Raw genomic sequence first — 25068 nt, forward strand, 5'->3', positions numbered from 1 at the left:
TTTTACCCAGAAAAACTTTATGATATAATAAAACAATACCTACTGTAAATTTCATTAAGGGGATCGGTGCATAGTTTCGGCTCCAATGCTATTTAAATGGGATTAATTTTTTTCGAATCCTGAGAAAACTAATAGGTATTTTTGAAAACTTTAACGCCGAATGAAAGATTACGTTCTTCCCAAAGGCCGAAAGTCCCTGAAAATTTCTATAATGTTTATTTTAATAAGTTTCAGAGGTGAAAAACTAAGAAAAAATGTAGTGTGATTTTAAATTTCAAATATCTCATTCAAAAGAAACTTTTTATTTATTCTAAGGGACTTTGGGCTCTCGATAATAATTAAGTCTTTCATTCTGCGATTAAATTTTTTAAAAATATTTATTAGTTTTTTCAGGATTTAAAAAAAATGGACACCATGTCCTTGGTGATATTTTCCAAATCGAATATTCGCTATCTTTGTCATACAACGCACTGAGTCGGATAGAATATGGTAACAAGACAGTGACAATTTTAAATATTTGACATGGCATCGGGAATATTTTGAGTTGTTGATTAAGTAGAATTGATAGTATATTTGATAAATAATTGATTTAAGACGTAAACTTAATAAAAATTTATTTATTGTTTATTATTTATGGAAGATCCAAGCAGAGAACACACCAGGATATATTCTGTGATGCAAGTATTTTGTTGTTAAAAATGTTCAAAATTTTAAGCGTTCCATAGTAACAATATATTATTAAAAAGTCACTTTATCACTTTTCTTCTTTTCTCGATTGAGTATTAGTTTTTGTTGTACAGTGTATAAATTATTACAATCACTGAATATATAGTGAAAAAATTATTATATTAATTAACTGAATTAATAATTTAAGCAAGTAACAGTTATCCAAGAACATTCAAAAATCATGACATTGTCAAGTAATGTTTACATATGCATACCAGTGAGAATTTTACTCTACGTTATTTGCCGTGTAAAGACAGAAAAAGTAGGGATAGCCGTAAAATCTTTGCACCTTTACTCTTAAAATCGGTTTAAATTTTGCAATCCAGCCTTCGCAAAATAATTAATTTTTTCAAAATGTTGCAGGATTGAAAATAAAGCAGATCGCAAGTTGATATTTTTTTTAGATATAGAAGAATACGGTACCTTTCATTTGCAATTTACAAAATTAAAATCGGTTAACTACCACGGCGGCGGCGTCAGGAAACGTCTTGATAAAAAGAAACCGAAACCGGTTTTGATATCACTTCGGGTTAAAACTTTTTGACCGAAAGTTTTTCAAAAATATCTCAAAACAGACGCATTCATAGTCATATATGATATATTTATAAACGCGTATTGGAAAGACAAGTTTAAATATAAGGTTCCGGTTTTAATATCTCATCCGGATAGAAAGTTGTGACCGGAAGATTTTCAAAAATATCTCGAAACTAGACATATCAATGAACTTGTATTGACAAGGTCAAATATTTAGTTTAGGATTTAATTTCAATATTGATTAAATCTTTTCAACCGGCTTTATAAGTTAGTTGCTTCGACTGAAATATTGAATATTCATTCACGTGGCCAAAAACCTAGGACTTATAAGATCCCTGTCGATGCATTAGAATTAGTAGCTTCTAAAATGCGGTTCCTAATATTTTTCCACTAGTTACTTCCACGGAATAGACAAAATCTTTCTCCCAATGACATTTAAGTATCTAGGAGCAATAATCAATAATGAAAATAAAATTTATCGAGAATTTGAAACGAGAATAATGGCAGGAAACAGAACTTTTTTTGCAATGCAACAGATAATGAAGTCAAAATTTCTCTCACGAGATGCAAAAATCCAGATATATAATATCATATCACATGGACGCTAACAAAAAGAGACGTAAATGAATTGCTGGTGTAAGAACGTAAAATCCTTCGCATTATATATGTTACCGGCCAAACCCGATTCCAGGACAAACTAGTTTGGCCTAATCCAAACTAGTTTGTCCTAAGCGCGTTAGGATAAACTATTATGGCCTAGGCCAAACTAGTTTTTCCTATCGCGCGTAGGCCAAACTAGTTTGTCCTAGTCCAAACTAGTTTATCGTGATATAAATACACACACTTCAGACCAAACTAGTTTATCCTGATATAAAGACGCATAGTTCAGGCCAAACTAGTTTCACCTAGATTTCGGAGGTTTCTTTAGATGCAGCTGCAATGAAAACTGCTCCACAAATAGATATAACTGCAAGAAGGTCATGATACCCTGCAATTCGAAGTGCCAACAAAGTTGTCCATGTAAAAACAAATAATGATTTTAATAATTGAGCTATAATTATGGATTTTATAAAAAATACTTATTATTTGTTTCAATATTATTGTTTGTTTGTTACGAATAATTATAATTAAAAAAAAAATTATTTTTCCAAGAACAAAGTAATTTATTTAATTTTTTATTTATATTAAGCCGTATTAGTTCGCTGAATTACTTTCTTCTTCTTGGCTTTTTCCCATTATTAGTTTGCCGTTTTTGTCTTCCATAGCACTCCATTCTTCCAGTCGCCATCTCTGAGGTCTAGACCAAACTACAGTGGTCCCTTGATAATCCGACAGGAATGGGACCAAAGGGGTGTCGGATTACCAAAAGTGTCCGGATTACTGAAAGAGTTATATATTTTTCATTGTTTTCTCTAGCAGTAGCTTAAAATATTCTTAAATTTTTTGAGTAAAATGCTACCCAGATTAATATGCAAATGAAACATCCATTTCGGCTAACTCAAACATGTTTATTAAAAGAAATATGGAAGCTAATACATTTCATTTATGTCGCGGCAGGTTTCAGTACAAGCAGACACGGCGGCGACCTTAACGGGAGGTGCGCCGGACTACCGAGCGTGTCGGATTGCAAAACTTCGGAGTATCAAGTGTGTACTGTAGTTTATCCTGAAGTAATTTATGTTTTTATATCAGGATAAAGTAGGTTAGCCTAGTCTAAACCAATTTAATCTAGTTGAAAGTAATTGGTTACAGATTGGTTGTTGGTTTAAACGTAAATTTAGAAGAAACTATTAAGAGTTTTAAGATTTTTAAATACTTAGGGTAAATGATATAAACCGAGATGTCACTTGTATGAAAGACATAGACATGTAAATAGTACGGGAAAAACAAGCCACGAAAGCACTCCATGGAGTGATATGGAAGAACACAATAACCAAAGAAAAAAAAATTTCAGGGTATAGTGCTGAATATTACTCTACAATAGCGGCAGAATGGCCAGTGACAACAATAATACGAAATAAAATAAGAACAGTTGAATTGGAGTTTATGAGAAGGTGTCTACAAATCACTAGGTAGGATAAAATAAGAACAGAAGAAATATGAAACAGAAGTAGAATGCTCAATTACAAAAAAGTTGTGGTAGTAAAAGTAGAGCCCTGAAATGGTACGGGCATGTACAAAGAATGCCGGAGCACAGGTGGCCGCAAAGATTACTGGACTGGGCCCGCAGGGATGAATACGGAGAGGAACACCTGCTGTGAGATGGAAAACTTACATACGAAATGCTATGAGAGATAGATACCCCAGAGATGGCGACTGGGAGAATAGAGCGCTATGGAAGACGAGAACGGCAAACCCATAATGGGAAAAAGCCAAGAAGAAGTGAATTGTAATTGTAATTGTATGAAGTAATCGACAAATTACTTTTTTCTTAGAAAAATAGACATTTTTATTAAAATTATAATTATTCGTAACAAACAAACAATAATATAAACAAATAATAAGTATTTTTGAAGTTATACTTCTTTACGGGCGTAATGACGGTGAAATTTTATATGGGAAAACCTAGCGACCGGGCGCATGCGCATTATAACTTTGTTCTGATTGGATGTTCAAATGACATGACAAAAATTATCCAATATGGCAGCTGTGGCACAGCTGTGGGACTGTGCATGGTTTGGTTATAATGTATGCTTGTTGCGTTTTAAAATTTGTAGGAAGAGAAACAACAAACAAAAAGTTAGTTAATGGTTATACTGCCTTTTTAAATAGTTTTCATATTATATTTTTGGACTTATTTACATAGAAGAGATGATTGTTGCATGCCAATGTGAAAGCTCATCAAACTGTGCCTAGTATGAGTGCCGCAGATCTCGCTTATTCAAAGCTAAAGAATCTTTCACTGGTAAGTGTTTTATAAATAGTTGATCAAATTTTGTTATGATATTTGAACATAGCCACTTTGCACGACGCAAGTGATTGCGAAATTTATTAGTCGTTATACGGGCTCCGATACCTACCTTGAACCTACCAAAATACATAAGTAGTATGTAATACTTTTATTTTACACCTTAATATTCACCTAATATATTGTCTTCTTACTCTATGTTTTGTTGTATTTTTTCAATTCTAAATCATTTCAATTCAAAATCAAAATAATTTGATTTACATAAGTTAAAAATGTCAAAAGGTTAATCTGTTGAGTTAGACGATCTTCGCACATAATGACAAGCTGTCTCTGTGGCGAAGTTTTAATGCGGGTGAAATCCAATACAACGCAAATACCAGCCGCGTGGTAAGTTGGTTCGAATCCCAATAGAAACTTTTATTTTTTTATTTTTTTTTATAAATTTTATGATTGTAAGTATATTTATTATATAATTTTATTTTTTTAAATTTTTAAAATTTTTCCGACAATTAATGTTCAGAAATCATTTGTGGCATTTTTAATGTGTTTTTTGGCACTGTTTTAATAAAAAATTTTGAGAAGTAGTAAGTATAAATTAATTTAATATTTAAATAAAATATAAATAAAAAGTATATTAATTTCGTTTATAATCATATAATCATATAATAGAAGTATAACTTCTTACGTGCGTACACAGTACACACACATTCTTTTTTATAAAATCCATAATTATAGCTCAATTATTAAAATCATTATTTATGCTTACATGAAGAACTTTGGGGTGGCACTTCGAATTGCAGAGTATCATGGCCTGCTTGCAGTTACATCTATTTGTGGAGCAGTTTTTATTGCAGCTGCATCTAACGAAACCTCCGAAATATAGGAGAAACTAGTTTGGCCTGAAGTATGTGTATTTATATCAGGATAAACTAGTTTGACCTAGGATAAACTAGTTTGGCCTACGCGCGATAGGACAAACTAGTTTGGCCTAGGCCATACTAGTTTATCCTAACGCGCTTAGGACAAACTAATTTGGCCTAGGCCAAACTAGTTTGTGCTGAAATCGGGTTTGGCCGGTAACATATAAGCAGTGACAGCGTGACAAACGAATGGAGGCGCAGATACAATATCGAGTTTGAATTTCTTTTCGGAAAGGAAAATCTAGTCAGATATATAAAATCTAATAGACTGAGATGGCAGGGCATGTGATACGCAATAACGACAATTGCCTTATAAACAATGTGTTTTGGGAAAGACTAGATACTCCAGGGAAATAAACTAGAAATATACCATGTTCGGGGCACTCAAATATCCAGGTAGCTGACTACTTTTTTAGTTATTGTAGACCCATTATAGGAATAAAACCTACCTGTTTCCTGCCTAGAGTTCGCGTCCGTTTTTTAACTATTAACAATTTATTGCAAAAAACGCGATTTCTTCGATTTTTTTCTCCCATTCAAAAGCTAAGTTGACATAAAATTACAAAATGTATTAGAACATTGAAAAACCTTCAAAATGCCGATTTTTAAAAGTTAAAAAGTTAATTTGTTGCTCCACCAACAAACTGCAAAATAAGTGAAAATTGTTATTTGTTAATAACTTTTACTAAAACTGACTTAGAACTTTAGTCTTTCACCTAAAATTGGGTATTGGCGTGCGCAACAAACCCTTAAAATTTGAGACCGATCCACTAATTAGTTTAAAAGTTATTCTATTTGTTTTTCCCAGGAACCTTTATTTTGCAATAACATAAGACAGGAAATAATGAATTCAGGGCAATTCTGCGCATGTTAAACGAAAGTAAAAAATCGATACTCCCAAAATGTATTAAAAAAAGATAAAAAAATTATCTAGTATAGTCAAAAATTATATTGCCCAATTTTTGAAATTTTGTAGTTTATAATTTAAAATAACTTTAAAAATATTGTCCGTAGACAAGTTAGGATTTTTGACTATATGTATTAATTAGGATTTTTGACTATATGTATTAATTAATTTTTTTATCTTTTTTTAATACATTTTGATATTCTCACTCTTCTACTTTAATTTGGCATACGCAGTTATTGTCCTATATTCATTATTTTCTGTCTTATTTTATTGCAAAATAAAGATCTCTGGGATAAATAAATAGAGTAACTTTTAAACTAATTAATTGGTCGGTCCTAAATTTTGAGGGTTTGTTAAGTACCAAAATACCCAACTTCATACCAAAATTCTAAGTTAAATTTACTAAAAGTTATTAACAAATATCGATTTTCATTTGCGAAGCAACATTTAACATTCAAAATCGTTATTTTTTTCGAAAAAATCAATTTTTTTTAATTTCATGTCAACTACATATTTAGCTTTTTAATGGGGTGACTTATTTTGCAATTTTATAAGCAACACGTAAGGATATACAATTCAGCGAACGACATATTGAAGTTTTTTTATATGATTAATGAGTTTAGTATTCTCAAATTTATTTAGAATGCTTCACTTTTTAGTAATAGACGAAAAAAGCGAAAATTTGCCGTTTTTTAATCTTCATTTGTTTATAACTACGTATATTATCAAAATCGGCTGCAGGAACCATAATACAGGGTGATTGATTAGTAGGGTAAAGCTCAATAGCTCCTCTATAGTAATAGATAACAATAAAAGTTAATAACAAAAATTTTAGCCACCTTTAAGCTTCAAATTTTAAAATTAATTAGAATGTTACAGGGTGTTCGATAACACAGTGGCAGCCCTAACTTTTGTTTTTTTAAATGGAACACCCTATATTTTATTTTATACTCGAAATCCTGTTAACTTCTTCATCACAAAAATATAAAGGTTTGTAATGTTATACAGGGTATTTGCAAAGTTAGAACCAATTTTGTATGAAAATCGTAACAAGTTCAACTCCCTCTATAAATAAAAATAAGCAGAACAGCAATGGTTTATTAATGCCATATTTTTTTATTTATTGTCAAAATTTTTAAGAATTATTGATATTGCTAATTTTCTTTATATAAAATACAGGGTGAGTCAAAACGCAAGTACATTATTTTCTCAGTAATGTTAAATAGAACACCCTATATATTATATCATTATTGAAAAGTAACATTAACGTACTTTAATTTTTATATAACATTCCCTATGCCCAAATTTATTAGTTTTCGAGATATCTTCATTTTCAAAGCAAATTATTTTAGGTGTTTAAATTTATCTATATTTTAAGTAAGCCATGACTGAATGGACAATTGAAGATTACCGATTATATCAATGCGGTAATCAATGTAACACTGTAGCAAATAAAGAAATAAAAATAATTTATTAGTAATACATTTTACAAACGAAAACACAACCACTACATGCAACATTTTTGAAACAATTAAAAACTGTCTTTTTATGTAGATACAACAAATAAACAAAGAAAATTAGTAATAAATTTTACAAAAAAAACACACAAACACAAAATACAATATTTTGTGAAGACAATTAAACACTACTTTTTTATGTAAATGTAACAATGTAACAAATAAAGAACGAAAAATAATTTATCAGTAATACATTTTGCAAAAAAACATGTTTCAAAAAATTAGAAGCTACTTTTAATAAAATACTTTTAATATTTAATTACGTAAGGTGTTCAAAATTATCTCCTAACACATTTATGTACGCCTAAAAACGATCATTGAATGAGCTACTTACTCTACGGAGCATTTGTAAATTAACACATCGAAATACACTTTGTATTCTATTTTTCATCTCATCCCTTGTTGTTGGAGGTATTTTATAAACTTCATTATTAACGTAACTCAAAAAAAAACAGTCCAGTTTATTAAATTCTGGTGATTTGGGTGGCCACTCTACTGGTCCATTGAAAAATGAAAATATCTCGAAAACTAATAAATTTAGACATAGGGAATGTTATCTAAAAATTAAAGTACAGTAATGGTACTTTTCAATAGTGATATAAGATACAGGGTGTTCCATTTAAAATTACTGATAAAATAATGTACTTGCGTTTTGACTCACCCTGTATTTCATTTAAAGAAAATTAGCAATATCGACCATTCTTGAAAATTTTGACAATACGTTAAAAAATATGGCATTAATAAACCATTGTTGTTTTGCTTATTTTTATTTATACAGGGAGTTGAACTTGTTACGATTTTCATATAAAATTGGTTATAACTTTGGAAATACTCTGTATAACATAACAAACCTTTATATTTTTGTGATGGAGAAGTTAACAGGATTTCAAATTTAAAATAAAATATAGGGTGTTCAATTTAAAAAAACAAAAGTTTGTTCTGCCACTGTGTTATCGAACACCCTGTAACATTCTAACTAATTTTGTAATGTGAATCTCAAAGGGGGCTAAAATTTTTGTTATTAACTTTTATTGCTATCTATTACTATAGCGGAGCTATTGAGCTTTACCCTACTAATCAATCACCCTGTATATAGGTTATTAATATAGATGTCCATACTACTCAAAAAATTTGGTTTCGGCCTGGAGGGGGATGTGTCACGAGAAAAATCTTATATCTCCAGACTAATACAATTGGCTTAACAATTTCCTTATATTAAAATATTTAGCACTTTAATCAAACAATAATTGTTCTAATTTTGTCATACAAGAGGTATATATATTTAAGATGTATAGAAGTAGTGATTTTGTTACAGGTTGAGATGAAGGGACTAAGTGGCCCTATTGAATTCAAAGAAGGCCGTCGTATCCAGTTCAAACTCGATTTGCTCAAATTAAAACAACCCGCTTTAGTCAAAGTTGGAGAATGGCATCCTGGAACAGGCGTGAATATCACCGATAGAGCAGCTTTATTTGAACCTGGGACAATGAATTTCACGCTCGTAGTTACTACCATTCTGGTAAGTTATAACTAATGTATTTATATGATTTTCTCGACTCCATCTCTTTTACGTTGACTCAATTCATTTTACCTTTATTATTTTTAGTCCATTCACTTACGGTAAAATATTGCAAAACTTCACAATTTTAAAGAACCGCTTTACACATAGCTAACGTATCAAAGAAAAAAGTTGTGTCTAATATTTTGCCTATATGTGCTTTTATCCTGGGGTGAATTTCACCCCTTCTCGGTGGTGAAAAATATATGTTCAAAATAAGTCCGGAATTGGATAAACTCCCTAATTCTAAGCAACTTTTGTTTTATAGAATTTTTCACTAAGTCAATACTTTTTGAGTTATTTGCGATTGAATATGTTCATTTTTCAACAATACAAATCCGTTTTTAGACGATTTTTCGAAAATTACTCAAAAAGTATGTAAGTGTATGAAAAGGGACTTTTCCTAAGTGCACTTTTTCCTAGACGAAAAGGGAGTAGATACGTGAACATTGTCCTTTCTACTTTCTTCTATATTCGTCGTCTCCGTGTTTATAAAGCCGGAGATTCAGGATGTAACCAGAAAGCAGTTTCTTTCGACGAAAAGTCTTGGATTTAAAATATTTTTTTTTCATTTAAACACAAAACCACATCAACCGCGCAGGGTTATTAGTGGATATAACAATACAAAAATATTACATAAAATAGAGTTATACAATTTGATGTCTTTTAAATATGTTAACACTGATGTTTTATTGAGATTTCAGTTAATTTGCTACATATTTTTTCCCAATGATTTTGCCATGTATTAGTACAGTGGACTTTAACCAGGTTCTTCAGGTCGGTATACGGATATGTTTTCAACTTTGCTGTATGATTTGCGCTCATTCGACTTTTGTTTGCCAATTCATCTGCTTTTTCATTTCCATATATACCTGCATGTGAAGGTGCCCAGATAAAAACCACTTCCTTTCCTAATGCTCGAAGTGTTTCTAGTTCATTTTTTATTCTTTGTAAAATAGGGTTTTTGGTATACATTTGTTTCAGCCCTAATAATGCATTTAATGAGTCTGTTATGATAATGTATTTCATCGTTTTACTCTTCTTGAAAAAGATTAGGGCTTCCAAAATAGCTGTAGTCTCGCCTGTAAGAATACTGCAGTTTGTAGGTATTGATATGCTGTAAGAATTTTCATTAGAGTAGTAGGCAGCAGCGTGACCATTTGGAGTTTTAGAGGCGTCGGTAAAGATTTGCAAATACTTAGGATAGTGGTCTAGAATTTCCATAAATAGATTTTTAATTATTGTGGGATTTGTAGTGAATTTGGGATACTTTGTTAGTGTTAAGTCAATAGTTAATGGGTGGTTTGTCCATGGGGAAAAGTGTGCATTTATATTTAGCGATACATTGAGTACTCCTATCGAAATTTGTAAGCTTGATTCTGTCTATGAGGGATGTAGTGTTTTTTGTTTTTTTTTGTTAGGAGGAAGACCAGGGTTGCATATGTGAGAGAAAACAGGATGCTGTTTCTGGGATGATATTTTTGCAATGTAGTTCAAGGATAGTTGCTGTCGTCTTATATGTAATGGTGCTTCTCCCGTTAAAGCTTGCATACTACTACCCGGACTGGTTTTAAATGCACCTAGTGCCAATCTCAAAGCTGTAGTTTGAATACTGTTTAGTTTTTTTAAGGTGGTTTTGCATGCAGCATCATAACATATACAACCATAATCGATTTTACTTCTGATGAGAGATTTGTAAAGACTAATTAATGTTTTATAATCAGCTCCCCAAATTTTATTGGATAATATTTTTAGGATATTTAATCTCGTTTGACAGGAAAGCTGTAGTTTATTTATATGCGAATTCCAATTTAAAGTTCTCTCGAAAGTTAGACCTAGAAAATTTGTTTCTTTTGACTGCTCTAAAAGTGAATTATTTAATATTAGATTAGTGGGTTTTATTTTTATTAAAAATAATGTATCGTGTTTTTTCACTAGAGAAAGTAAATCTCGTTTTCATCGTCCAGTTTTGTAGCCAGTTTAGGAAACTTTTTATAATTTTTGTGGCTGTCATTACGTTATTTGATTTGGTGTAAACAACAATGTCATCTGCAGAAATACTAGCTTTAATGGGTGCTTTAATTTAATTCATAATATTATTGAAAGCGATTAAGAATAGAGTCGGACTAAGAATCGAACCTTGAGGGATTCCGTTGTCTAATCTCTTAGGTGAACTTGTAACACCATTTATTTTAACTTGAATTGAGCGGTTTTTTAGGATATTCTTTATAAATGCCAGCATGTGACCTTCAATTCCATTCTCTTTCAATGTTTGTAGAATACAGTGTCTCCATGCTCTATCGAAAGCTTGGGTTATATCGAAAAATATTGCTATTAGTTTTTGATTGTTTGCAAAAGCTTCATTGATTGAAGTCTGTAAGCCAAGCCGCACACCAAAGAAATATGAAACGAAAAACATGAAACATGAAACGAAAAACATGTTTCATGAAACTAAAACACTGCTAAATAAATCTCAAAGTCCGCCTACCAATGAAACTAGTGTGATTCATGCTCATGACACATTTTTATTTTCGGAGAGTTTCATAAATGGCCGGACGTATATTTGTTTAGCAGTGGTTTATTTCCATGAAACGTAATTTACGTTTCATGTTTCTTTGATGTGCGGCCGGGCTAATGAAACGTGGTTGTCTGTTGTGGATCTACCACTTCGAAAACCGCTTTGGAAAGTAGACGAAGCAACGAAGCACTAAAAAGCCCAAAACCTAGGAATTTTGTGCAGTAAGATGAATCGTAATGGAACTTTTTGCATTAGATTAGAGAGAGTGTCAGGCAACTTTGTGAACTAAATTCATCTAGGGCAAAAATTTTTGTGCATAAGAAAATGTATTTTAAAAGTGCATCTCGAAGAAGTGAAAATGAAAAATTTAGAACTTGGGAAATATTGACAGAAATGAGTTGAATTTTTATACTTTGGGGTTTTGGGGATCGCTGAGCACGAATTTCATATCGGCGATGGTCTCCAAAGTACCTGGTGCCCACGGTGGAGCTCGTCGCCTAGATTTTTATGTTATAATCATTAAAAATCAGTCAATATCCATTAGTCGGGGGGTTTTTGGGGTCGCCGGCCACGAATTTAATGTTGGCGATGGCATCCAAGATACCTGATGCCCAGGGTGGAACTCGTCGCCTAGAGTTTTTAGTTGTAGTTATCCAAAATCAGCCAAAAACTATTACCCTGGGCGTTTTGGGGGTCGATAAGTACGACTTTCATGTCGGCGATGGTCTCCAAGGTACCTGGTGCCCAGTGTGTAACTCGTCGCCTGGAGTTTTATGTTATAATAATTAAAAATCAGTCAATATCCATTATATGGCGGTTTTTGGGGTCGCTGACCACGAATTTAATGTCGGCGATGGTCACCAAGACACCTGGTGCCTAAAGTGGAACTCGTCGCCAGGAGTTTTTAGTTATAATTATTCAAAATTAGTCAAAAACTATTACCCTGGTAGTTTTGAGGGTCCCTGAGTACGAATTTCATGTCGTCGATGGTGCTCAAGGTACCTGGTGCCAAGGTTTGGATCTCGTTGCCTAGCGTTTAATGTTATAACCATTCAAAATCAGTCAATAACCATTACTCGGAGGGTTGGAGTCGCTAAACACAATTTAATGTTGGCTGTGGTCTCCAAGGTACCTGGTCACAGGGTGCCACATGTCGCCTGGAGTTTTATGTCATAATTTTTCAAAATCAGTGAAAAAACTTTAATCTGGGGGTTTTGGGGATCGCTTAGTACGAATTTCATGTCGGAGATGGTCTCGAAGTTATCTGGTGCCCAGGGTGAAACTCGTCGCCTCGAGTATTATGTTGTAACTATTCAAAACCAGTCAATAATCATTACTCGGGGGTTTTTGGGGTCTCTGAGTACGAATTTCATGTCGGCGATGGTCTCCAAAGTACCTGGTGCCTAGGGTGGAACTCGTCGTCTGCAGTTTTATGTTATATTCATTCAAAATCAGTCAATATCCATTACTTCGGTGTTTTGGGGGTCGCTAAATATATTTTTCATTAATAATTTTTCTTAAAACCTTTTATATTATATCCTAAAAAATTACCTATTTAAAAATTATTTTAAAATTTTGTCGCTTTTAAAGCAGTTGCCGTTAAATTTTGACACTAATGACATTTATGAAATTTTGACATAATTGGCATTTCAAGGGTAATTAAGTTATATCAGCGAATTTTTCTGTTTTCTGCGGTATTATTTTAATTTTTAGATTTCTAGTCTGCTTTTATATAAAAAAACAGTGATTTTTAGAACTCTTTAGCGACGTATTAGTATAATATAATGTTGATGGATTACCGTCGAAGGCCGATATGATCAACCAAAAAAGAAAATATATATGGTGATTTTTCTATTGACTTTCTTGGGTGTGAATCTGTCTTTTTATTTTACTGCTCCTGGTTTAAAAACAAAGCACAGTATATATGTGAATACCTCCTAGCTACACTTTTATGTAGTTCTGTTCTTTTAAAAATTTTTAATTAATTATAAAAAAACATCTAAAAAGAGATACCGTATTTAAAGCAAAGTAAGTTTTTAATGTTGGTGTTTTGAAAAAGTCATATATTTTATACTTATTAGTTTTGTTAATTCCAGAATAAATAATAATATTATAATATCAAGCCGTTTAAGATTGGTATTAAAGGAATTTTCATTATCTACAGTCTATAGCTGCGCTGTTTTATAATTTTGGTTTTCGAAATTGCGGAAGAGAGAAATTTGTGTAACTTCAAGTAATTAAATATATTTTTTATTTTATTTTACCTTTTTATTAATTTTTTCATTATAATATAAAATAAATTGATTATAAATACGTGCACTAACATTTAATTTAACACGTATTTTTTAGATTATTGTATACCTACCATGAAGTCCATCGCCAACATGAAATTGGTGCCCAGCGACCCCTAAAACGTTCATAGTAATGATTATTGACTGATTTTGTATGATTATACCATAAATCTCCAGGCGACGAGTTCCACCCTGGGCTCCAGGTACAAAAATTCTTGCTCAGCGACCCCCAAAACCCCCCGCGTAATGGTTTTAAATGATTTAGAATAATTATAACATAATACTCCAGACGACGAGCTCCACCCTGGGCACCAGGTATCTTAGAGACCATCGACGACATGAAACTCTTGTTCAGCGACCCCCAAAACCCTCAGAGTAATGCTTATTGACTGATTTTGAATGATTATAACATAAAACTCTAGGCGACGAGTTCCACCGTGGGCACCAGGTACCTTGGAGACCATCACCGATATGAAATTCGTGCTCAGCGATCCCCAAAACCCCCGATTATAAAAATTCAACTCATTTCCATCAATATTGCCCGAGTTTTAAGTTTTTCATTTTCACCTATTCGAGATGCACTTTTAAAATGCATTTTCTTATGTACAAAAATTTTTGCCCTAGATGAATTTAGTTCACAAAGTTGCCTGACACCCTCTCTAATAGAATGCAAAAAGTTGCATGATGATTCATCTTACTGCACAAAATTCCTAGGTTTAATGCTTCGTTGCTTCGTCTAAAGGAGTAAGGACATTGTTCTTTTCTAAGTACAGAATGAGGCGGAGGTTTAATATTTTTTCAAGGATCTTGCACATGCAACATGTAAGAGAGATAGGTCGGTAAGAGATAGGGTTGTCTTTTGATTTGTTAGGCTTAATAATAGGAATGATTATTACTTAAGACCAAAGGTCTGGGAATTCGTGCTTTACGAAAGAGGTATTAAATAAATCTAACAGAAGTAATTTGGCTTCGAGGGGTAGGTTTTTTATAAAGACTGGTAGAATATCATCTGGTCCTGCAGATGTGTTTTTTAGATTTGCTAGGGAAAATTCTAACTCTTGAAGAGTTATAGGGGCATTTAAGAGGCTGTCGGAGGAGTTATTTATAGGGATTGTAGAAGCTTCTATGTTTTTTTTTGTATGTTAGAGATTCGTAAGAAACAATTTTATCTCTAAAATTTTGTTGATAGATATCAGCTAAAACTTCTGCAATTGTATTTTTGCAGCTAATTAATTTATTATTGTGTGTTAATGTGTTTATATGTCTAAAAGAATTTGAGCATTTTAGTTTGCGAATTTTTGTCCAAATAACTTCGGAGGGCGTTGAAGGATTGATGGAAGATACATATTCTCTCCAGGTATCTCTTTTGCTTTTTGAAGTTATACTTCTTTACGGGCGTAATGACGGTGAAATTTTATATGGTAAAACCTAGCGACCGGGCGCATGCGCATTATAACTTTGTTCTGATTGGATGTTCAAATGACATGACAAAAATTATCCAATATGGCAGCTGTGGCACAGCTGTGGGACTGTGCATGGTTTGGTTATAATGTATGCTTGTTGCGTTTTAAAATTTGTAGGAAGAGAAACAACAAACAAAAAGTTAGTTAATGGTTATACTGCCTTTTTAAATAGTTTTCATATTATATTTTTGGACTTATTTACATAGAAGAGATGAATGTTGCATGCCAATGTGAAAGCTCATCAAACTGTGCCTAGTATGAGTGCCGCAGATCTCGCTTATTCAAAGCTAAAGAATCTTTCACTGGTAAGTGTTTTATAAATAGTTGATCAAATTTTGTTATGATATTTGAACATAGCCACTTTGCACGACGCAAGTGATTGCGAAATTTATTAGTCGTTATACGGGCTCCGATACCTACCTTGAACCTACCAAAATACATAAGTACTATGTAATACTTTTTTTTACATAATTTGATTACCATCAAAATTTCTATCAATATTCACCTATATATTGTCTTCTTACCCTATGTTTTGTTGTATTTTTTCAATTCTAAATCATTTCAATTCAAAATCAAAATAATTTGATTTACATAAGTTAAAAATGTCAAAAGGTTAATCTGTTTAGTTAGACGATCTTCGCACATAATGACAAGCTGTCTCTGTGGCGCAGTTTTAATGCAGGTGAATCCCAATACAACGCAAATACTAGCCTCGTGGTAAGTTGGTTCGAATCCCAATAGAAACTTTTATTTTTTTATTTTTTTTTTATACATTTTATGATTATAAGTATATTTATTATATAATTTTATTTTCAGAAAATACGTATTTAGTTAAAAATTTTTCCGACAATTAATGTTCAGAAATCATTTGTGGCATTTTTAGTGTGTTTGTGTGTGTTTTATTTTTTTATTATTTTAATTTTTGGCACTGTTTTAATAAAAATGTTTGAGAAGTATTAAGTATAAATTAATTTAATATTTAAATAAAATATAAATAAAAAGTATATTAATTTCGTTTATAATCATATAATCATATAATAGAAGTATAACTTCTTACGTGCGTACAAAGTACACACACATTCTTTTTTTTTATAAGATATTTTGCTCTTGCTCTGAGATTTTTGGAATTGAGCAAATTTTCATTAGTTTTGTGTTTTTTAAATTTATTAAAAGCATGCTTACTAGAAGATAGAGCTTGTGCTACTTCATTGTTCCACCAAGGTACTGGTGGTCTTTTGCAGAGCTTCGTTTTACCTATATTTTTTAGAGCTGCTTCTGTAATTATGTGGTTTAAGGACGAAATATTAGAGTTTATGTCATTACTTATATGGTAGTTTTTAATTTTCTTTTGAATGTCAACTTGATAAGACGACCAATTTGCAGTCTTTAATTTCCAGGATTGATAGATTTGAAAATTAGGCGATTGAATTTCATTTGATGAGATACAGATAGGAAAGTGATCACTGTCATATAAAGATTTTAAAGTACTCCAGATGAGAAACGTGGATAAGGATTGACTGCATAGTGATAAATCTATGGCGGAAAATGAACCGTTATAAAAGTTAAATCTTGTAGAGTTTCCTGTATTAAGTAATAGCAAATCAGAAGAGTCGATGAGATGTTTCATTAAATATCCGTAGTTGTCTATTACAGAGCTTCCCCATGTAGGATGATGACAGTTCATATCCCCTAAAATTATTTTTGGCTGTGGAATTTGTTTAAGAAGGTTATTTAGTTCTTGTAGATCTAATTCACTTGGGTGTGGTAAATAAATGTTGCATAATGTTAATATGTTTTAGGTATGTAATACTAACTGCTACAGCTTCGAGATTAGTACTTAATGTGATTGGCTTAGCTTCTAGGTCTGTTCTTACAAAGATGGCTACTCCGCCACTTGCCTGTTATGCTATTCTGTTTTTTGGAAAACATTGGTAGTTTCGAAGATTTATATTGGATTGCTTAAAATGAGTTTCTTGAAGACATAAGATCTTAGGACATGTTTCATTTATTAGAAGTTTTAATTGTTCTAAATGGGTATAGAACCCATTAATATTTCACTGTAATATAAAGGGGTTAGACATTTTCGAGTTCTGCCTGTGAATTTGTTTCATCGGTCTCTTCTGTGGAAGAGAAATTATTGGGGCTTAGTTTCTTTCTTAATCGAGTTATATTATTTTTTAACTTTGAATTGTGGTTATAAGCGTGAACAAAATTAAGGATCTGAATGAGTTCAGCTGTTTCGTTCGAATAATCTTTTGAAGTTATTTCAGGATGTTTCGCGTTTAGTGTGTTTTCCAGAAAGTCACATATTTCGTCGTAGTTAAGGACAAATGATGGTGATCTATTTGCAATTTTGTCTTTAATTGTCTCTAGAGGAAGCAAAAATTCTTCGCGAGAATTTCTTTTTGGCGTTTTTGTCTTTTTCTTTGATTTCCTTGCTACAGGAGAAGTGAAGATCTGTGAATCGGTATGTGTGGTATTTTCGTTAATTTCTGGAGAAGATCAGATGAGCCTTTTTAGTTGTTTGGTGACGTTTGGAATAATTGGAGGTTGTGTTATTTCTAATAGAGTAGGATTACTGATATTGTTAGAAGTTAATGATGTTGGGATTTTTAAAATATTTGTAGTCCAGAAAGCCACTGCGCATCCGCTAGGAAAAATATTCTAATTCGGATTTTTTGCACAATCTTACTCAAAAAGGACCCCTTTCAACAAATTTGCATGTTGCCAGGATCAAAAGTTGGTCAACAATTTTTTAAACGTTTTTTTTTTTGTTTTTTTCCTAAAACTATTTTTTTTGCATGGAACAAAATTTTTTTCGGTTTTTCGGATCATTCCAAAGAGAAAAGGTCTTTAGTGACTTTTCTCTAAAGTTGATAGTTTTTGACATATAGGCGGTTAAAAATTGAAAAATTGCGAAATCGGCCATTTTTAACCTTCAAAAACTATGTGAAAAACTGAAAATTTAAATGTTGCCAAGGTAGGTAGATATTCTTTAAACATCGGTTGATGAAATCCCGAAGAGTTTTTTGCAATACAATATTCAAAACTCCTTTGTTTTTTAATTGCTAATCAAGCGTGCGCGACACTATTTTCCACCGTTGCATGTGTATGCAGTATGGTGCAAACGAAAGGAATAAATTCGTTATTTCGTAAACCGGCGACTTTAAGGAAAAATCCCGAAACAGGTCGATTTTTATTTTTAAGTTATGATATTACGACATATATGGTACACTAGTGACGTCATCTATCTGTGCGTGATGACGTAATCGATGTTTTTTTTTAAATAAGAATAGGGGTCGTGTGCTAGCTCATTTGAAAGGTCCTTCAATTCTCTATTCAGTAATATAAACATTTGCATAATTGTTTATACAGGGTGTCCACTAATTTACTTTTTTTTGTCAATTTGCCATATGATTTAATTTAATAAAAATTTTTTGGACACCGTGTATAAATAATTATGCAAATGTTCATATTACTGAATAGAGAATTGAAGGACCTTTCAAATGAGCTAGCACACGACCCCTATTCTCATTTAAAAAAATCATCGATTACGTCGTCACGCCCAGATGGATGACGTCACTAGTATACCATATATGTCATAATATCATAACTTAAAAATAAAAATCGACCTGTTTCGGGATTTTTCCTTAAAATCGACGGTTTACGAAATAACGAATTTATTCCTTTCATTTGCCTGCATACACATGCAACGGTGGAAAATAGTGTCGCGCACGCTTGATTAGCAATTAAAAAACAAAGGAGTTCTGAATATTGTATTGCAAAAAACTCTTCGGGATTTCATCAATCGATGTTTAAAGAATATCTACCTACCTTGGCAACATTCAAATTTTCAGTTTTTCACATAGTTTTTGAAGGTTAAAAATGGCCGATTTCGCAATTTTTCAATTTTTAATCGCTTATATGTCAAAAGCTATAAACTTTAGAAAAAAGTCACTAAAGGCCTTTTCTGTTTGGAATGATCCAAAAAACCGAAAAAAATTTTGTTCCATGCAAAAAAAATAATTTTAGGAAAAAAACAAAAAAAAACGTTTAAAAAATGTTTGATTAACTTTTGGTCCTGGCAACATGCAAATTTGTTAAAAGGGGTCCTTTTTGAGTAAGATTGTGCAAAAAATCCGAATTGGAATATTTTTCCTAGCGGATGCGCAGTGGCTTTCTGGACTATTGTTTCATTTGTATTACTTATAGATCTTGACATGTCATCAGTTTCCATGGTAGGTTCTAATTGATTATTAGAGACCTGTACTGTAGTTAATATGTTTTGGGAAGTTGCTGGGTGTTCGTTAGAGGTGGATACTAAGGCTTTGTCAGAATATTTTTGTTATGTTTGGTTATAAGATATATTTGTTGTAGATTGTGTGTTTTGGGAGGTTTCTGGAAGAGCATTAGAAGTGGTTGGATTAAAATTGGTTGGGTCAGTATTGGTTGTATTAGAAGCGGTTGGACTAGAAGTGGTTGTATTAGCATTTTCAGAGCATTATGTTTCCTGGTGACCAATAGTCTTGCATTTTGAACAGTTGAATCCTTCTATAGAAAGGTATAATCTGTAAGTGGTATTATCATGAGATATCATGAAAGAATCGGGAATGGACATATTTTCTAAAGGTGTGATAAACGTTTGCCTTCTAAAACTCAAGACATGGCTGTATTCGCTTTCAGGCATTCCTACCCTAAGAAAAGTCATTTTAGAGACGGCATTTATACCCATTTTACGTAGTTCTTCTTCAATTAACGTGGTTGGAACAGTAGGACCAGCGTTTGATATTATCAGTCTTTGAGCTGGAGTGATAAGTCTTCTTATTTCTACTTGAGTTTCTTTCATATTGACATATTTGTGGGAGTGCAGCAATGAATCAACCATATTTTTAGAAAAAAGATATATACATATTATATTGTTGGCGATACTGGCAGCGAAAGATACGTTACGTGGACCAACTACCCAAGTAGCAATTTTTCGACGCATTGGTTGTCAGTACAAACAAATGCACTGTATATAACGTTGCCCGAGAGCATTTTCAGTTGTTTCGGCCAACGACCCCTAACCCGACTGACATTACGATGTTACAACGTTAAGTAATATCTTTAGTTATATGGGCAACTAAGTTATTACTATTGTGACAACTACATATCACAGTCAAGTTTTTTCAACAATCGCAACTACTTAAAAACGTTATAATGCTAAACTAATTTACGCCCATAGGTTTTCTGGCCGACTAGGTAGTTGTCTCTCACGACCACAGGGCCTTTACGTATAGTTCTATAGATATGTGACACGTTTACGGCAACTTCAGGAGCAAAAAAATAATTTACTTTATAACCTTACTTTTTTCTTATTATTTTATATTTTATTTTGCTGGAAATTTTCGATTTATTTAACAACCTGTTTATTTGTTTTTTTATTAGCTGGTTTCTCCATTGTCCATTGTTTTATCAGTAGATTTGATAAGCTCTAATCTTTGTATCAGCTTTGCTAGACAGGGTTGCCAGGCCAGTTCTTACTCTTTCAGTACTATATCCGTTGCAAGATAATTTGGTTGAAACTCCGACAAAATATGTACTTTTTGTACATATTTTGTCTGAATTCCATCCGAATTATCTTGCAGCGGATAGTAGTTTTGCTTTCAAAAAATCAATAGAAATCAGTAGATTCTTTTTAGGCCCTGTAAATACAGTAAAATCTGTGTTAACGGTTACCTGTCAAAATCGCCCGATTTCATAATCAACTTAAAGTAAACATTAAGTAACGTTCACTTTAAAGTTGACATTTATATATGAATTGTGATAAAGGTAGAGGTACCAACTTACTTAAAATTTAAAAAACTGATTATGAAACCGAGCGTTACAATCATTTTGAAAATTCTCCAAACCAATTATATGAAGATTTCCTTATTTAGATCTGGTATTTACCAGTTTCATTTCTAGACAAGGCGAAAACGGCGGGTTCGAAGGGAAAAATATTCCCATGAGATTTTTTTGCATAATCACATTCGTGAGACATCCCAGAATAAGGTTCAATAAGTCGCCCAAGTGAAAAGTGGGCTAATTTTTTTTAATCAAATTGCAAGAATCAATATTTTGGCCCGAGCAATTTTTTCTTTAATTTTTTGGACCATTCTGGACAAAAAAGGTCTCTAATAATTTTTCTCTAAAGTTGATCGTTTTCGACTTATAAGCAATTTAAAATTGAAAAAAACGAAAAATATCGATTTTCAAGGCTTAATAACTCGGTTAAAAGTTATTATTATGAAAGTCAATATATGACTAAAACAAAGTTTGAAGCCCCCCCTACAAGATCCTGAAGAAATTTTTGTCATTATTTTATTACTAAGCTGTTATTTTTAAGTAATAATAATAAGCGCCATTCACGTGTGCGGGGCTGTAAATGATGAGTGCGAGAGAGAAGCTATTCCAGCAGTCCTCGCACTCACATTTACAGCAGCGTCAATACGATACAACCACTCATTGTTATTAATTAAAAATAACAGCTTAGTAGTAAATTAATGAAACAGATTTCTTCGGGATCATGTAACGGCGACTTTAAACTTTGATTTAGTCACTTTCTGACTTTCAAAATAATAATTTTTGACCGACTTATTAAGCCTTAAAAATAGCCATTTTCGCGTTTTTCAAATTTTAACTTGCTTGTAACTCGAAAAAGATCAACTTTAGAGAAAAATTATAAGAGACCTTTTTTGTCCAGAATGGTCCAAAAAATCTAAAAAAAAAAATCAGTCCGGGCCAAAATATTTATTTTTGCAATTTGATTAAAAAAAATTGTTAAAAAAAATTGGCCCACTTTTCTCGTGGGCGACTTCTTGAACCTTATTCTGGGATGTCTCACGAATGTGATTATGCAAAAATATCTCATGGGAATATTTTCCCAACGAACCCGCCGTTTCCGCCTTGTCTATTCTCGGTCCATCTATTATCATCATCTACGTCCTGAATCTTATTTTCGGTAATGACATTGGGAAATTGTAACAAAATGTCTGAAAATTAATTTAGAAATGGGGTGAATACTATTAAAAAGCAAATTTTATTTTAGTGATAACAAAATATTGAAATATACCAAACATCTAATAAAGAACATTGCCTACTAGAATTTTTTAAATAATATCAAAAATATACCAAAACAGTAGATATCTACTATATGTGGCAACGCTGTTAAGGAGAATGATGCACTTCATTGCACTGGTCACATGACCTCTGTCACCCAATAAGAGGGTGCGTTCTAAAGTGGTTGGGATAGTCGGTCCAGGCCGTGTTTGGTCGGCGATTGGACTTCTCGGTTGTCTCATCCGTCTATGGTTGGTAATAAGGTATATTTGAAGTAATATTGGTAATGTTGTTTAATGCACCATTTTGGTTTTTTTGGGATGTAAAGAAAATAAAAACACAAAATATAAAAAATGCAGGCATTTTCTAATACCTTTAAAAGCACCATCAATACATTAAATTTATACAAAACATCTTTAACATAAATTCTGGCTTTTATATTAAAATTAGATTTTTTAAATTTACATATTTTTTGTTAAAAAGGTGATAAAAAAAGAGCGCGTGTGTTTTTTAAAGGTGGAATATCCATATTTGACGGTAATCTGAGATGCGTTTATAAATTTCACATCAGGTAATTTTGTTTAAGTCCTTAATTTATGTATTTATATAAATTTAAATACCTGATATGATGTCAAAATAGTTTCCTTTTTATATAGGTAAAAAAACATAACCAGTCCGACCCTTTGAGCAACCATTGCACGCAGGCACTTTTTATAGTCGCTTCAGTTGTCTTATGCAACGCTTAAGGTTGCCTAGGCAACGTCAAGACAACTCAAAAATCGTCCACCAAATTAGTGCAGAATTGGGTCGTCTTCTAGGCAATAACAACGTTGTAACAAAACGTTGCCACGCGGTAGACAACGTTGTCGCGTCGACAAATTGCTACTTGGGTATTGAACCGACGGCTATGATGTACACTTGAACTTTGGTTCCTTCAATACTAGAAAGAACTATGGCTTCGTCTTTTGTTGGTTGTTTAAACGTGTTAACAATACTGGAATATGAGATGTGAGATGAAGTGTGGGTAGTGTTCATGGTGTTATTCGAAGTCATGATTGATTAATTTCGGAGACGTTGCAAGGCCGGCCCTGTCACCGGTTCAAAAACTGGTGTGGATCTTGGCCCAAAACTGGTCGTATTTATATTTCTTGGATATTTTATAGGTTATATTATTATTAATATAATTATAATATAATGTGGTTTTTGGTACTCACGTCAGGTTTGCAAGGTTTATATGGGGTTTCCACTATAACTATGTGGAGGAACTAACAAAATAATTTTAAACTGTGTTTTTATTATTTAAAAACTGATAAATTTCGCAGCGGTTTACAACGTGATATATATTACCACTGTCAGGACCGTACTCCCGATTTAAAATATTGTTTATTGTTTTATTTCAATTATTTTAATTATTGTTTTATTACAGTAAACTTTGCATATGGGTATTTTCGTCGTCTTCCTTGTTTTACTAGAGATGTCGCTGTTTTGCCTGTTAAAGGTGGAATTACTGCATCGCGGTGATTTTTCTTAAAAGCCAGGCTTGTTGATTTTTGGTTCAGATTTGTGACTGCATAGCTACACTGATGAAGTATAAGATGCAGAAATAGCTATCTGTAGATGGTGGTCCAAGTCTGAATCAAATAAAAACAAAAACTGCCTTTCCCCTTGTTCTTCTTTACTTTCTTCTATATTCCTCGTCTCCGTGCTTATAAATTGTTAAATCCGAAAATTCAGGATGTAACCAGAAATCAGTTTCTTTCGACGAAAAGTCTTGGATTTAAAATATTGTTTATTGTCTTATTTCAATTATTTTAATTGTATTATTACAGTAAATTTTGCATCTGGGTCTTTTCGTTGTCTTCCTCGTTTTAGTATGTAAGTGTTTTATAGAAAAAAAAAGTATTCCTAGCAAAAATATATCCTATAAAAAAGTGAAAAAATAGTTAATATGTGAAGTCTGTAGACTTAGCAGAAGCAGAGTTCTAGCTAATGAAAGTAGGTCCTTATTCGTGAAATTACAAATCGAATATTTCAACGTGAAAACCAAAAAATGAAATACTTTTTGGGGAAAACTCGTCACAACCTTTTTAAAGTGCTTAAAAGGAGCTTTATTTTTATTTTTTCAATAAGTTTTTAGCATCAAAAGTAAGTAAGCTACGTTCAAAATAAAGTTGGTCCCTTTGTTTGGTAAAAAATGTCGTAAAAATCACCCCTAAAGAGATATTCGGATAGTTCTAAAAACCAAATTTTAGTGATGTCTCCGGGATAATATGACAGGACTATGGAACCATCTATGGACTATGGACTATGAAATCAGCTATTCCATTTTTCCACACAATTTTTTTAGGTTAAAGTTAAGTAAAGAGAAAATACAACGCTTTCATTCACCACTGTATAAAGCCATGCAAGCAAAATTTTTTTGTTACCGGAATAATACCAAATTATATCAATACATGTATTACCTACAAACTGGTCCAAGAATCTTGAGAATCGGAGCACAAATAATAAGGTTATAAATTTGTCAAACTTAATCAAAAATTTTGGGTGGCGGAATCTTGTACTGGTGAGTGTATATTTAGGTAATATTTGTGTTTTGAAGCTGACAACGCATGATTTAGTTGGCACAAATTCTGTCATTTCATCTTT

At 32.3% G+C, this 25068-nt stretch overlaps 1 protein-coding gene and 1 long non-coding RNA gene across 4 annotated transcripts in view; one reads left to right on the forward strand and one right to left on the reverse strand.

The window, feature by feature from the left end:
* LOC114346442 (glutamate receptor ionotropic, kainate 2-like) overlaps positions 1-25068 on the forward strand; it is a 793663-nt gene that overhangs the window by 462352 nt on the left and 306243 nt on the right. For all 3 annotated transcript variants that reach the window (XM_050656454.1, XM_050656452.1, XM_050656455.1), the window contains exon 8: positions 8828-9031. In XM_050656454.1, the coding sequence (XP_050512411.1) occupies positions 8828-9031 (204 nt within the window). The remainder of the gene's footprint in view (positions 1-8827; positions 9032-25068) is intronic.
* The window catches only part of LOC114346465 (uncharacterized), a 97604-nt gene that overhangs the window by 3295 nt on the left and 69241 nt on the right, over positions 1-25068 (reverse strand). The gene's annotated exons all lie outside the window — the stretch shown is intronic.

The sequence above is a fragment of the Diabrotica virgifera genome, chromosome 7 (genome assembly GCF_917563875.1).
Source record: "Diabrotica virgifera virgifera chromosome 7, PGI_DIABVI_V3a".
Lineage (NCBI taxonomy): Eukaryota > Metazoa > Arthropoda > Insecta > Coleoptera > Chrysomelidae > Diabrotica > Diabrotica virgifera.